We start from the raw sequence: 15,718 nt of genomic DNA, 5'->3' as shown, positions 1-15,718 counted from the left end.
ACTCCACATCTTCCACTTGTCCTGCCTACCTAAACTGTGTTCCAGCAAGCCTGTAATTCAAGACTTAGCTAGAAAAAGGTCATTTCCCATGAGCTAACAGTATCTTTCCCAGCTGGCGCGGTGGTTCACGCCTGTAATCCCAATATTTTGGGAGGGTGAGACAGGTAGATCGCCCAAGCCCAGGAGTTGAAGACCAGCCAGGACAATAAAGCGAGACTCCATCTCTGCAAAAAATACAAAAATGAACCAGGCATGGTAGTGCGTGCCTGTGGTCCCAGCTACATGAGAGGCTGAGGAGTGAGGATCTCTTAAGCCCAGGAGGTTGACTGAGGCTGCAGTGAATTGTCATTGTGCCACTGTACTCCAGCCTGGGTGAGAGTGAGACCCTGCCTCAAAACAATAAAATTAAAATCAATGGTGTCTTTCCTAATGCATGGGTTGTCAGTGGCTTTCACAACTCAGTCTCATCCAGGTGGGTGCCACTTCTGCTAACACCTGTACTTATATATTGCCACTGCTTTAAAAAAAATGTTGGCCGGGCACAGTGGCTCACACCTATAATCCCAGCACTTTGGGAGGCCGAGGTGGGCAGATCACGAGATCAGGAGTTCGAGACCAGCCTGGCCAACACAGTGAAACCCCATCTCTACTAAAAACACAAAAAAATTATCTGGGCATAGTGGCAGGTGCCTGTAATTCCAGCTACTCAGAAGGCTGAGGCAGGAGAATCGCCTGGACCCGGGAGGCGGAGGTTGCAGTGAGCCGAGATCATGCCATTGTACTCCAGGCTGGGTGACAAGAGTGAAACTCCGTCTTGAAAAAAGAAAAATTACCGGGCCGGGCGCGGTGGCTCAAGCCTGTAATCCCAGCACTTTGGGAGGCCGAGACAGGCGGATCACGAGGTCAGGAGATCGAGACCATCCTGGCGAACACGGTGAAACCCCGTCTCTACTAAAAAGTACAAAAAAAAACTAGCCGGGCGAGGTGGCGGGCGCCTGTAGTCCCAGCTACTCGGGAGGCTGAGGCAGGAGAATGGCGTAAACCCAGGAGGTGGAGCTTGCAGTGAGCTGAGATCCGGCCACTGCACTCCAGCCTGGGCGACAGAGCGAGACTCCGTCTCAAGAAAAATAAAAATAAAAATAAAATTACCTGCAGGTGATACGAGTTAGATACCAGTTCTAGGGCTGGTGGGGAGAGAGAAATTAGGAGCCCATACAGATGTTGGAGTGGACCCTGCAGGTCTATTGGCAAACATAGCCACCCTCCAAAGGCTGACAGAGCAAAAGAGGCTACATGATGAAGCAAAGGAAGCAACCAAAGGGTGGTGGCTGAAGTGACCTCAGGACCTAGGACTGATACCTGGATGAGCAGGGTGACTGGTGGAATGTGGGAACAGAACATTGAGGGAGGGCCTCAGAACCAGAAACCATGGCTACAGTGTTGATGAGAACTCCCAGCTGCCTGGACCAAGAAGCCAGTGCTGAAGAACTAGGCAGGTCATCCGAGAGGAGCTGTGTCCATGTCGGCCCCGCTGGCCAGGTAAGCTGACTGCCCTCCCCTTAAGCCACCAGTTCACGTGGAGACCACGTCACTAGGTAGCAGAGGTTCGTTCCTTCTTTACTGTGTTTTTTTTTTTTTTTATTGTGGTAAAGTATATGTAACACAAAATTGACCATTTTAGCTGTTTAAGTGTACAGTTCAGTGGTAGTAAGTACATGTAATTGTTGGGTAACTGTCACCACTGTCTACCTCCAGAACTTTTTATCTTCCCCAAATGAAACTCTGTCCCTGTGAAACATGCACTCCCCATTAGCTCCCGCCAGCCCCTGGCAACCACTGTCTACTTTCTGTCTATGAGTTTGACTCTCTATTATAGGTACCTCCCGTATGGGGAGCCAGACAGTATTTGTCCTTTTGTGAGTGGCTTCTTTCACTCAGTGTAATGTCTTCGAGGTTCGTTTATGTGGTAGCCTGTGTCAGAACTTCCTTCGTTTTTGAGACTGTGGACAGAGATCGTATTTCTGGCGTCGGTATAGACCACATTTAGCTTCCATTGTCTGTGGGGGGGCACTTGGTTTGTTTCCGCCTTTGGTTACTGTGAATAACGTTGCTATGAACATGGGTGTAGAAATATGTCTTTGAGTCCCTGCTTTCACATCTTTTTGGGTATATACCCAGAAATGGAATTGCTGGATCACATAGCAAATCTTTTTTTTTTTTCTAAGAGGAACTCTCCCTCTGTCACCCAGGCTGGAGTGCAGTGGTGTAATCTCGGCTCACTGCAACTTCCGCCTCCCAGGTTCAAGCAATTCTTGTGCCTCAGGCTCCCAAGGAGCTGGGAATACAGGGACATACCACCACGCCCAGCTATTTTTTTTTTTTTTTCTAGAAGAGACAGGATTTCACCATGTTGGCCAGGCTAGTCTCGAACTCCTCACCTCAGGTGATCTGATCCACCCGCCTCAGCCTCCCAAAGTGCTGGCATTACAGGCGTGAGCCACCACTCCTGGCCCCCTGGATCACATGACAATTATTTGTTCAGTTTAGTTTTGTTGTTGTTGTTGTTGTTTTGAGACAGAGTCTTGCTCTGTTGCCAGGCTGCAGTGCAGTGGTGTAATCTCGGCCCACTGCATCCTCCGCCTCCTGGGTTCAAGCAATTCTCCTGCCTCAGACTCTCGAGTAGCTGGGACTACAGGTGCGCACCACCATGCCCAGCTAATTTTTGTATTTTTAGCAGAGACAGGGTTTCACCATGTTGGCCAGGCTAGTCTCAAACTTCTGACCTCAGGTGATCCGCCCACCTGAGGCTAACGCAGGAGACTCGCTGAAACCCAGGAGGGCTTGCAGTGAGCGGAGATCACACACCACTGCACTCCAGCCTTGGGTGACAGAGCAAGACTCTGTCTCAAAAAAATATTTATATTTATAGTGAGTATATGTTCTTACACTAAGGATGGTAAATAAAGTAGGAATCAGGAGGCCTTCACAGGACTGGTGTTAATCAAAAGTCAACACTGCTGGATTAGCATTGAAGATGGAGTCACTTGTCTCCACAAAGGGCTGTTCCTATGTCTGCATCTTCTCTGAAGAGCCATCTTGAAATATGCCAAAAAAGGATATTTCTTTTGTGTATGAACCTGTTTGATACCTAGTGAAGCCTACGGACCTTTCTCCAGAAAAGATGCAAAAACAAGATGGCCAGGATTACACTTATTTTGAAATACAGTTATTGAGCCAGGCACAGTGGTTCATGCCTATAATTCTAGCACTTTGGGAGGCCGAGGTGGGAGGATCATTTGAACCCAGGAGTTTAAGACCAGCCTGGGCAACATAACAAGACCCCCATCTCTACAAAAAAATACAAAAAGAAATTAGCTGAGTGTGGTGGGACACGCCTGTGGTCCCAGCTACTTGGGAGGCTGAGGCAGGAGGATGGTTTTCGCCCAGCAGGTTGAGGCTGATTGAGCTATGATCACTTCACTGCACTCCAATCTGGGAGACAGAGTGAGACTCTGTCTCAATAATAATAATAATCATTTGTTCAAGATTATCTTGCCAAAAAGAATGATGCTATAAATGTGGCATCTGCCAGGAATGTTCTGGCCATTAGGAGGGATTTCTGACATCAGCCTGGAACAACCTCTGACCCATCCCTCCCCAGCATGCCTCCTCGATAAAGTTCAGACCCTCAATGTTCTCCAGCAATTCTTTCTTTCCTTCCTCCCTCCCTCCCTTCCTCCCTCCCTCCCTCCTGCCCTTCCATTTCTCCCTCCCTCCCCCACTTCCTTCCTTCCTTCCTTCCTTCCTTCCTTCCTTCCTTCCTTCCTTCCTTCCTTCCTTCCTTCCCCTCACAATGTCTATTTCATCCCATCTTTATTCGTCACTTAAAAATGAGTATCTCTTTCCAGAGTGGATCTTCCTTGGGGAGTCGGGAGAGGTATGTGAGCTACTCCTCTGCACCCTTCCCAGCACCCAGGAGAGCCTTTCAAAGTTTTCTGCGTATACATGTGGGTGTCTTTTTTTTTTTGAGACGGAGTCTCACTCTGTTGCCCAGGCTGGAGTGCAGTGGTGAGATCTTGGCTCACTGCAAGCTCTGCCTTCCAGGTTCACGCCATTCTGCTGCCTCAGCCTCCCGAGTAGCTGGGACTACAGGCGCCCACCACCACGCCTGGGTAATTATTTGTATTTTTTTTAGTAGAGACGGGGTTTCACCATGTTAGCTAGGATGGTCTCGATCTCCTGACCTCATGATCCACCCACCTCGGCCTCCCAAAGTGCTGGGATTACAGGCATGAGCCACCGCGCCCGGCCACATGTGGGTGTCTTTTAAAAACAAAACTGGCGGCATACAACTACACACACACACACACACACAAACACACACACAAGGAGACACAAACACACAAGGAGACACACAAACACACACAAACATACAAACACACAAAGAGACACACAAACACACACACATATATATAAAAAACAACATGTATATTTATACATTCTTTTGCATCCTTTTCCCATTTAGCAAACAGTGACAATTTCCTGTCATTAAAATGCTTTTGAAGACTTCATTGTAAATGGTTGAATAATATGCTATATCACCTGGAATTATGAAATGTACTTAAGCATCTGTATTGCTTCATATATTACTTGTCTCCAGATTTCTCTTACTCCTAGTGTCAGCAACACCCCTGGTGAGCATCAGTGCCCAGACACTTTGATCCCACTTCTCTGATTTGTCCACTAGAATTAATTCCAAGAAGTGGGAGATTGGGTCAGGAGACACCCATGTTTCTATTACTCTTGATAATAATTTTTTTTTTTTTTGAGACAGAGTCTCGCTCTGTTGCCCAGGCTGGAGTGCAGTGGTGCTATCTCTGCTCACTGCAGCTTACGACTCCTGAGTTCAAGCGATTCTCCTGCCTCAGCCTCCCAAGTAGCTGGGACTACAGGCGTGCACCACCACGCCTGGCTAATTTTTGTATTTTTAGCGGAGACGGGGTTTCACCATGTTGGCCAAGCCGTGCTCAAACTCCTGACCTCAAGAGATCTGCCCTATTCGGCCTCCCAAAGTGCTGGGATTACAGGCGTGAGCCACCATGCCTGGCCTTATTCTTGATAATTAATTAATACACTTTTATGTTTGTGTCTCTCTATGCTCGCCATTTTTTTCCAATTAAAAAAGTAATATACTTTAAGACATGAAAAGAAAAATCAGCAATCCTAATATTTAGATGCATCTCATTTTAGCTTCCCAGCATATTTTATGATAGGCAAAAATAAGATTATACTACTATATATACTAATGAGTTTGTTACCTGCATTTTAGATTCAATGCACCATGGACATTTTCCCATGTTACTAAATCTTTTTCTACTTTACTATCTGCAAAGTATTATAATAAATGAATGGCTTCACTTTAACATATACTAGGTAGTAAAGTGTATTTCTGTACTCAAATTAATCAATCTTCCATTGCTTGACAACTTTTTTATTGGAGACAGGGTCTTGCTATGTTGTCCAGACTGGTCTCAAACTCCTGGGCTCAGGCAAGTTTCCTGAGACAACTGTTTCATGAAATATTTTTTATTGTTTTCTTATTTTAAATAATCATGCTTATTGCAGAAATATTTGAAAATACTGAACAGCCAGGCACCATTAAAAAATTACAATCTGAGTGTCACAAATGGACACAACATTGCGTGAAAGAAACCAGTCACACAAAAGCATTGACCATATGATCCCCATTTTGAAAAACAGGCAAAATAGAAGTAAGGTGTGTGGGGATGCATGCTGAGATGATAAAACTATGAAAGCAAGCAAGGAAGTGGGAATATTGTGTATCTGAAATGCAATGGTGGCTCCATGGGTGTTTACCCCATCATCATTAATTGAGCTGCACACTTGTGTGCTTTTCTATATGTGTGTGACCCTTCACAATCCAAATAGCTTAGAAAAAACTCAGAATCTCTCAAACCCAGTTAAAAATGTCTCCTAATAGCTTAGGATATAGACTTTCTGTTCCATTTGTATCTATGATTATATCATACATATTATTTTGAAACATGTAATTTGTATTTGAAATATTATGGACACCTCCCTTTTGGTCACATAGAATGGCAACTAGAATGGCTGTCATGAAAAACATTAAAAATACCAAATGTTGGAGAAAATATGGAGAAACTGGAACCTCCATCATTGCTGGTGGGAATACAAAATGGTGCAGCCACGTGGGAAAACAGTTTAGCAATTTATAAAAAGTTAAATGTGCACTTACCATATGAACCACCAATTTCACTCCTAGGCATCTACACCAGATAAACAAGGACATATGCCCATACAAACTTTTATATTCAAGTGTTCATGACAGCATTATTTATAATAGCCAAAACATGGCACCAACCCAAATGTCCAAAAGCTGATGAATGAACAAACTGTGGTCTATCCACACAATGGAACACCATTCAGCAATGAAAAGGGACAACCTTCTCATACCTGCTTCAACATGGATGACCCTTGAAACCGTGCTGTGTGAAAAGAGCCACACAAAACTATTACACCTTGTATGATTCCATTTGTATTGTCAATGTTGGCATATAGCTCCATCGCGTAGACGTAGCATAAATTCTTTCACCATGCCCTATTGTTGGACTTGATGTTGTTTCCCAGTTTCCAATATTACAAACAATGCTGTGATGACCATCTTTGTGGCTACATATTTGTGGCTGACCTTATTTATGTCTTTGCACCAATGCCCAGAAGTGGAACTGCCAGTCTGAAGGTGTGTGCATTTTAAGGCTTTCGGGAAATATTGTGGAGCGGCCCTGCACAAAGTTTGCTCAGACTGCACTCCCACTAGCAGAGCGAGAGGGTCTAGTGTCTCCTTTCTCCAATACAACACCTGGGAGGCTGTCCCAGGTCCCAGGATCCCCCCCTCACCATGCTCTGTATTTGTTTGTAGTTTCCTGGGTGCACTGCCACCATGTCCTGGTTCTGCAACAGTGCCAACTGCCAATTTTCAGTCTTCACCCTTACCACCATAGGATGGATCCTCTCCTGTACGTCCATGGGCCTTGTGGAGTGGCGAATATGGTACATAAAAGACACCCCGCTCTACCCCCCTGGGATCGCCTGCGTGGGAATATTTAGAGTCTGCATTTACCGGCATCGCACCAACAGCACCACAACCAAATTCTGTTACCGATACAGCTACCAGGACACCTTTCTCCCTTTTGAAATTTACATGGCTCAACGCTTCCTACTGACTGCCAGCATTTTCGGATTCTTCGGGAGAGCCTTTAACATCCTTGCACTTAGAAACACGTCTGTGAAAATATTTGAGGAGGACACCTACAATTCATTCATTGTTTCAGGAGTTTTCAACATTGCTGCTGGTGTCTTTATCTTAATTGCTGTGCTCCAGAACTACGATGCCATCATAAACTCACAGGGAATCACCTTCCCGCCATCTCTCCAAATGCCCTTCAAGCCAGATGTGCAGGAAGTTGGCACTGCCATTCAAGTGGCAGGGATAGGTGTCTTGCCTATGCTGTTAACTGGGATGTTTTCTCTATTTTACAAATGTCCCCTGTACTGCCAAGTGCATCCTGATATTTCAGAAACGTGAATTTCCTGGTTGCATTGGCTTTGCAAATCCAAGATTTCTGGGAGTTTATGGAAAATGTTATTAGCATGCTCTACCAAATATTTCCAACGACTCAAGACCATGGCATGTGTAGTTTGGGACAGAAGGTGGCCAACTGTCTCCTTCTGTTATCTTGTGTATCTGAATGTGGTTCACTGATTTGCTCGTTGAATTGAGAACTTTTATTTAAAAGTCTTCCCACCTGCCAGTTGGTCTTATTGCATCTGAATTTTAATTATTGTTGGCTAAAGCAAATAACCCTATAAACTAAGGGTAGGGAAATAAGAGTTTCTGAGTACATTAACTTTTAACATTTCCCTCTCAAACTTTTGCTACAAACAATCATAGGCCGGGCATGGTGACTTACGCCTGTAATCCCAGCACTTTGGGAGGCTGAAGTGGGAGGATCACTTGAGGCCAGGAGTTCAAGACCAGCCTAGGCAGTATAGCAAGACCTGGTCTCTACAAGAAAAAAAAAAAAAAAAAAAAAAAAAGCTGAGTGTGGTGGTGCATGGCTGTGATTCTAGTTACTTGGGAGGCTGAAGTGGGAGGATCATTTGAGCCCAGAAGTTGGAGGCTCCAGTGAGAAATGACGGCACCACTGCACTCCAGCCTGGGCCATATGGCAAGACCCCATCTCTTTAAAAAAAACCTCAATAAACAAAAAAACAAGAATGGACCTTGTTTTCTGTGTAATGGTAATAACATCTCCCTACCATATAAAGTTTTCTAAAATGTGCAAAAGTAGAGAGGATAGCATAAGGAATCTCCACACACCCATTGCCAGATTCCACAGTTACTGAGATTAGGGCACTTCCGCTTTCTCTTTCCATTCTTGTCCCTTTCTACTCTATGTTTCTTTTTCCTAAGGCTTTTTTTTTGGTTTTTTTTTTTTTTTTTTTTTTTTTTGAGACAGAGTCCTGCTCTGTCACCTGGGCTTGAGTGCAGTGGCGTGATCTCAGCTCACTGCAACCTCTGTCTCCCAGGTTCAAACGATTCTCCTGCCTCAGCCTCCTGAACAGCTGGGATTACAGGCACCCACCACCACGCCCAGCTAATTTTTGTATTTTTAGTAGAGACGAGGTTTCACCATGTTGGCCAGGCTGGTCTCAAACTCCTCACCTCAAGTGATCTGCCTGCCTCGGCCTCCCAAAGTGCTGGGATTACAGGCATGAGCCACTGCTCCTGGCCTCTTTTTCCTAAGTATTTTAAAGCAAACCCCAGACACCATGTCCCTTCATCCTCATATACTTCAATATTAAACTCTTAAAAGGTGGACACTTCTTGCATAGCCATATATGTAAAAAACTGAGCAGTTATTCCTCGTTATGAAATAGTCAGAATGTTTAGATGCCTTAAAAATAATTTGTAGTTTTATTTGTCCCACACAAAGTGCTCACTCTGCCTCTGAAGTGTTCATCTAAAGCACTCCCCAGCACACACACACACACACACACACACACACAGCAACCCCTCTGCCTTTTTTTTTTTTTTTTTTTTTGAGGCAGGGTCTCGCTCTGTCACCCAGGTTGGAGTGCAGTGGCATGATCAAGGATTGGTGCAGCCTTGACCTCCAGGTTCTGGTGATCCTCCCACCTCAACCTCCAAAGTAGCTGGGACTACAGGCGTGCACCACCATGCTCGCCTAATTGTTTGTATTTCTGTAAAGATGAGGTCTTGCCATGTTGCCCACACAGGTCTTGAACTCCTGGGTTCAAGGGATCTTCTTGCCTCAGCCTCTCAAGCACTGAGATTACATGTAAGAACCACCGTGCCTGACTTCATGTGCCTTTTTAATAAATGATTTTGATTTGCTGAAGAAAGTGGGTTAATTTAACTCTGTTACCTCTAGAGGCTTGATTAGAGTCCTAGTCGGTTCTCAGAGGAAGAGTGTTTCATAGGTGGTACCATGTACTTCCTGCTGACTGCACTATGCCAAGGGTACATGGTCATTATCCCTTTCAGTGATGCTAAGATTGATCAGTGGATCCATGAGGGGAACGCCTGATCCCTTTTGTAAGTTGCCTCATCAAACTTCCACCCAACCCTAATGGTTTCATCTATTGATGGTCCTTGTTTGAATAAATTATCGCATTAAAGATTGCGAGTGGTGACCTTTCCTTTCTTCCATCCCTCCCCCTCCCTCTCTCCCTCGTTCCCTTCCTTTCCTTCTTTCCTCCCTCCCTTCCTTCCCTCCTTTCCTTCTTTCCTCTTTTCATTCTCTCCTTCCCTCCTTCTCTTTTTCTCTTCCTCTCTCCCTCCCTCGCTCTGTTCCTCCTTCATTCCATCCCTTCCTCCCTTCTTCCCTCCTCTCGCTTTTTTCCTCCTCCTTCTCCCTTCTTCCCTCCTTCTCTTCTTCCCTCCTTCCCTAATTCTTTCCTTCTGTTTCTCTTTCTGCCCTTCCCTCTCTCCCTCCTTCCCTCCTTCTCTCTCTCCCTCCTTCCTTCCTTCGCTTCTTCTTTCCCTCTCCTCTTCCCTCTTTCCCTTCCTCCCTCCTTCCCTCCTTTTCTCTTTCTCCCCCTCCCTCCTTCCCTCCTTCCCTTCTTCCTACAGGAATCTCTGTTGCCCAGGTTAGAGTGCAGTGGTAGGATCATGGGTCACTGTAATCTCACACTCTTGATCTCAAGCAACCCTCCCACCTTAGCTTCCCAAGTAACTGGGACGACAGGTGTGTGCCACCATGCCCAGCTAATTTCCGATAAGTTTTTGTAGAGATGGGATCTCACTATGTTGCCCAGGCTGGTCTCCCACTCCTGTCCTCAAGCAATCCTCCTGTCTCGACCTCCCAAAGCTGCAAGTGGTGACTTTCTAATGTGAACATTCTAGCCAGATATATCAGCTGGGATGCTTTTGTGTGAGGGCCTATGGTCCCAGCTACTCGGGATGCTGAGGTGTGTGACTCTCTTGAGCCCAAGAGTTGGAGACCAGCCTGGGTGAGACCCCATCTCTAAAAAAATAAAATAAAAAGTTTCCCTCATCAACTATGGCTATTTAGTTACTCTAAAATTCAGTGCACACACACAGAAAAGGCAGACTAAATGTTTCGTTCTTTGCTCCAATTGTTGATTTCTAGAGTGAAAAGGAGAATGCCCTGGTTAACATTAGGGTTGACCAATGTATTGGTTGTTTTCACTATTTCCATTTTCTTTTTCTTTTTCTTTCTTTGAGATAGGGTCTCACTGTTGCCCAGGCTGGAGTGCAGTGGTGCGATCTCAGCTCACTGCAACCTCCACCTCCCAAGCTCAAGTGATCCTCCAACCTCAACCTCGAGAGTAGCTGGGACTACAGGTGCATGCCACCATTCCCAGCTAGATTTCGTATTTTGTGGAGACGGCATTTCACCATGTTGCCCAGGCTGGTCTCGTACTCCTGAGCTCAAGGCTATCCGCCTGCCTCGGCCTGAACTCATGAAATTGTTTCTGTGTTTTTATTTTGGAAATTTTCAAGTGCATTACAAAGTAGAGAGGCTATGGCCTCAACCTCAATCATCAATATCCGACCAGTCGTGTTCCAGCCCTACCCTTACTCCCTGTCCTGTCTTCACCTCAGATGATTTTAAATAAATCCCTGGCAATATGTTATTGTATCCACAAATACTTCTATATGTATCTCTCAAAGATACAGACCTCTTAGTCTTTTTTTTTTTTTTTTTTTTTTTTGGAGTCTTGCTCTGTCGCCAGGCTGGAGTGCAGTGGCGTGATCTCTGCTCACTGCAACCTCCACCTCTCGGGTTCAAGTGATTCTCCTGCCTCAGCCTCCCACGTAACTGGGATTAGAGGCATGTGCCACCATGCCCAGCTAATTCTTTGTATTTTTAGTAGAGACGGGGTTTCACCGCGTTAGCCAGGATGGTCACGATCTCCCGACCTGGCCTCCCAAAGTACTGGGATTACAGGCATGAGCCACCGTGCCCAGTCCTCTTATTCTTTTTAACATAACCACATTGCCACAATCACACCACAAAGTTAATAACTTCTTTTTTAAATTCATTTTTATGTTTTAAATGAAAAAATATATATAAACAAATTGAGATGGGTGTCTTGCTATATTGCCCAGGCCAGTCTCAAAGTTTTGGGCTTGAGCAATCTGCCCACCTCAACCTCCCAAAGTGCTAGGATTTTAGGCATGAGCCACCATGCCTGGCCAGTCACTTATTAATATATTCAAATACCCAGGCAGTGTTCACATTTCCCTAGTTATCTCATAAATGTTTGTAACAGTAACCTGTGGGTTTTTATATGTTCCAAATGTTTCACTCAATTGCATTCATCCTTCCTTTTTATGATCAAATTGTCCTATCTTTGGCAGTAGAGCCATGGTGACATGTGTGTCCTTTGACATGTCCCCATTGGTTTTTTTTTTTTTTTTAAGATTAAAAAAGGCTCTTTATTCAGGACAATCCTAACATACTATTTACCTCAAGCAACTCTTCACTTTATCAATAAAATTCACTCTACAAAATAATTTTCCTAAAGAATAAAATGGTAAAGAGAAGGACATATCAACAATACTATTTACTACATTCATCAGGTGATAAAGAGAGAGATACTGCAATTAAAGCATGTTTATTTACTTATTTACTCTACATCTAATTTCCTTTTATACCAGTGGTTTGTAACCACATGGAAATTCTCCCAGAAGAATGCCCATACATACAAATTATGCACAGGTTCTCAAAACTCTCTTGGAACCTAATCTTGAATTTCATTTTCAAAATAAGTGACAATTTCAAAAATATATATATATGTGTGTGTGTATATATATATATTATATATATATATATATATATTATATATATATATATATATATATTTTTTTTTTTTTTTTTTTTGAGATGGAGTCTTCCTCTGTTGCCCAGGCTGGAGTGCAGTGGCACGATCTTGGCTCACTGCAACCTCTGCCTCCCAGGTTCAAGGAATTCTCCTGTCTCAGCCTCCCAAGTAGCTGGGATTACAGGTGCGCACCACCGTGCCCAGCTAATTTTTGTATTTTTAGTAGAGACAGGGTTTCACCGTATTGGTTAGGCTGATCTCGAACTTCTGACCTCAGGTGATCCACTTGCCTCAGTCTCCCAAACTGCTGGGATTACAGGTGTAAGCCACCACGCCCAGCCCCCAAAATTATTTTTTTCATGTACAGTCTAGAAATTCCCTCATCTCATAATCTTCAGCTTATTTTTTTGAGCCAGAGTTTCACTCTGTCACCCAGGCTAGAGTGCAGTGGCACGATCTTGGCTCACTGCAAGCTCCACCTCCTGGGTTCATGCCATTCTCCTGCCTCAGCCTCCCAATCTCTAGCTTATTTTTTAAACAAATTAACTTTACCAATTAAAAACCTTCCTAGAATATTAATGAGCACAGATATATTATGCTGAAACCCGTTCTATTAAACAGCTTTGAGTATTGGTTTCTACACTTAAGGTTTAAGAAAAAATAGGAAATTTAATAAAATTGAATTCACACTGAAGTCATTTTCCATTCTTTCAAGAAACATGACTAAAACGTATGTTAATATTTTAAAAGGGAAGGATTTTACTGAAGAAACCCTATCCCAGGAGCACAGCAAACTCTACATGCAGTAAGATTGTGTAGCAGTTTCATGAATGTCACTCCCATAATCCGCATGGTGGCAGTGACGTAGTTCTCATTACACTTTTTTGTCTTGTTATTGAACTATTTAAATAATATTTTAATAACATTTTCTTGAAGTATAATTCACAGACTGTAAAATTCACCCTTTAATGTGTCCAATTCAGTACTTTTTAATGTATTCACAGAGTTGTACAACCATCACTGCTGTCTAATTGCAGAATATTTTCACCCCAGAAAGGAACCCCATGCCCTTTAGCAGTGCCCATTACTCTTTGAGGCTTTCTTTTTCACCCCTCCACAAGATTTCCAGGTGTATCTTGTACATGTCAGGCACAAGACCTTGAATCAGCTATGCAATTCCTTTAGTGAGTCCTGAAGATGAAGACGGGATTTAGAAACCACAATTTGGGCACTAGTGGTGCTTATTCACTCAGTTGTCATTACATTTAGGTCTTTGTAGTGAACAGAACCAGGATGTATAACTTTTTTTTTTTTTTTTTTTTGAGACAGAGTCTCACTCTGTCACCAGGCTGGCATACAGTGGCGAGATCTCGGCTCACTGCAACCATGCAACCACTGCCTGTCAGGTTCAAGCAATTCTCATGCCCCAGCCTCCTGAGTAGCTGGGACTACAGGCGTGTGCCACCATGCCTGGCTAATTTTTGTATTTTCAGTAGAGATGAGGTTTCACCATGTTGACCAGGCTGGTCTCAACTCTTGGCCTCAAGAGATCTGCCAGCCTCAGCTTCCTAAAGTGCTGAGATTACAGGCATGAGCCACCATGCCTGGCCTGTAATGATTTTCTTTTTATGGTTATGTCACTAATTTAATAAACAGTTAAATTTATTCATTTTGGTTTGTTTTCTATTTTTGATATTATTACTTTTGTCTTTTTGACATAGTTTTCTATGGGATTACCTTTGTCTTTTTGACATAGTTTCCATTTTGAATATGTGGAATATTTACATAATTTTCAAAGTCAACATTATATAACCATATTTATTCAGAAAAATCTGAATAAATGTACATTTCTGTTTATATTATATTCTCTCCCACCATAGGTAACTTTTACATTTCTGGTTCATTTTGCAGTTTTTTGGGTTTTTTCTTTTTTTTTGCAGATAGAAGGGTATGTGTTTATATTTATTCCATTTCTTACAAAATACTATCATAATATATATATTTTTTGACACCTTGCTTTTTCACCTGACAATAAATTCCTGGAGATTGCTCTATATCAATGTGTAGAGATTTTCTCATTGTTTTTATGGCTGCATAGTATTCCATTGTGTGGATGTACCCTAGTTTGTTCAATCAGTTATATATGTGCATGTGTATGTGTCTATGTGTGTGTGTGTGTCTGTGTGTGTGTGTGTGTGTGTACATAACTTTGTGCATACATCTTTTTGCATTTTGCCAGTGTATCTTTGGGACAGATTCCTAAGGCTACTGGATTAAAGGGTAAGCAAATCTGTAATTTTAAAAACTTATTGCAAATTTTTTCATTATAAAATTGACCCATTTTGCACTCCTGTGAGCAATCTATGAGAATGTCGGCTTCCTCACAGCCTTGTCAAAATAATATATTGTAAAACTTTTGAATTTTTTCAACATAATAGGTGAGAAATGGTATCCCAGCATCATTTTTAATGTGTATTTCTGGGCAGGGCAGGGAGGGGAGTTGTTCTGTTTTTTAGAGATGAGGTCTCACCATTGCCCAGGCTGGTCTCAAACTCCTGGGCTCAAGCAATCCTTTTGCCTCAGCCTCCGAGAGTGCTGAGATTACAGGTGTGAGGCACCACACTCAGCCATGTATTTCTTTTATTAGTGAGGTTGAACATTTTTTTAAATGTTTTAGGTCTGTTTTATTTTTTTTTAATGTCCTCTCAGTTATCTATTGCTGTGTAACAAATTAACCTAGCACTTAATGGCTTAAAGCAACACCCAATTGTTATCTCACAGCTTCTATGGATCAGGAGTTTAGGCACAGCTTCTGCTTCACATTCTCTCACATAGTTGCAGTCAAAATGCCAAGCTGGTCTGTGGTCTCATCTGAAGGCTCAGAGGGGAAGAATCCGCTCCATTGCTTGCACACATTGTTGCTGGCAGAATTTATTCACTTAGTTCCTCACAAGCTATTGGACAGATTCTTGTTTCTTGCCATACAGGGATCTCCATAGAACTTCTCCCAGCATGGCAGCTGGCTTCACCAGAGCAATAAGTGAGATGGCCAGAGAGAGTGCTGGCAAGAGTACTAACAAGAAGGAAGGAGGCACAACCTTTTTTTTTTTTTTTTTTTTTTTTTGAGACAGGGTCTCACTCTGTCATGGCTCACTGCAGCCACGGTCTCCCAGGGCTGAAGCAATCCTCCCGGCTCAGCCTCCCAGAGAGCTGAAACTACAGGCCCACAGAACCATGCCCAGATAATTTTTAAAAAATTTTTTTGTGGAGACAGTGTCTCACTTTGTTGCCCAGACTGGTC

At 43.4% G+C, this 15,718-nt stretch overlaps 1 protein-coding gene across 1 annotated transcript; it reads left to right on the top strand.

The window, feature by feature from the left end:
* Positions 1–844: 844 nt before the first annotated feature.
* Positions 845–8,530, top strand: LOC105478110 (claudin 34). Its single transcript, XM_011735102.3, has 2 exons — positions 845–1,539; positions 6,962–8,530. Exons 1-2 carry the CDS (start codon positions 1,429–1,431, stop codon positions 7,625–7,627), a joined length of 777 nt encoding a protein of 258 aa, XP_011733404.1. The 5' UTR covers positions 845–1,428; the 3' UTR covers positions 7,628–8,530.
* The last annotated feature ends 7,188 nt before the right edge of the window (positions 8,531–15,718 follow it).

Source organism: Macaca nemestrina, chromosome X (genome assembly GCF_043159975.1).
Source record: "Macaca nemestrina isolate mMacNem1 chromosome X, mMacNem.hap1, whole genome shotgun sequence".
NCBI classification, from domain to species: domain Eukaryota; kingdom Metazoa; phylum Chordata; class Mammalia; order Primates; family Cercopithecidae; genus Macaca; species Macaca nemestrina.
The sequence above is the reverse complement of the archived record's forward strand: the minus strand, read 5'-3'. Positions and strand labels throughout refer to the sequence as shown.

Excerpts from the sequence above, each read along its gene's own strand:
- LOC105478110 (XM_011735102.3), top strand. The coding sequence starts at position 1,429 with ATGGCTACAGTGTTGATGAGAACTCCCAGCTGCCTGGACCAAGAAGCC. Across the intron at positions 1,540-6,961 it reads ATGTCGGCCCCGCTGGCCAG|TTTCCTGGGTGCACTGCCAC; the intron begins GTAAGCTGACTG and ends ATTTGTTTGTAG.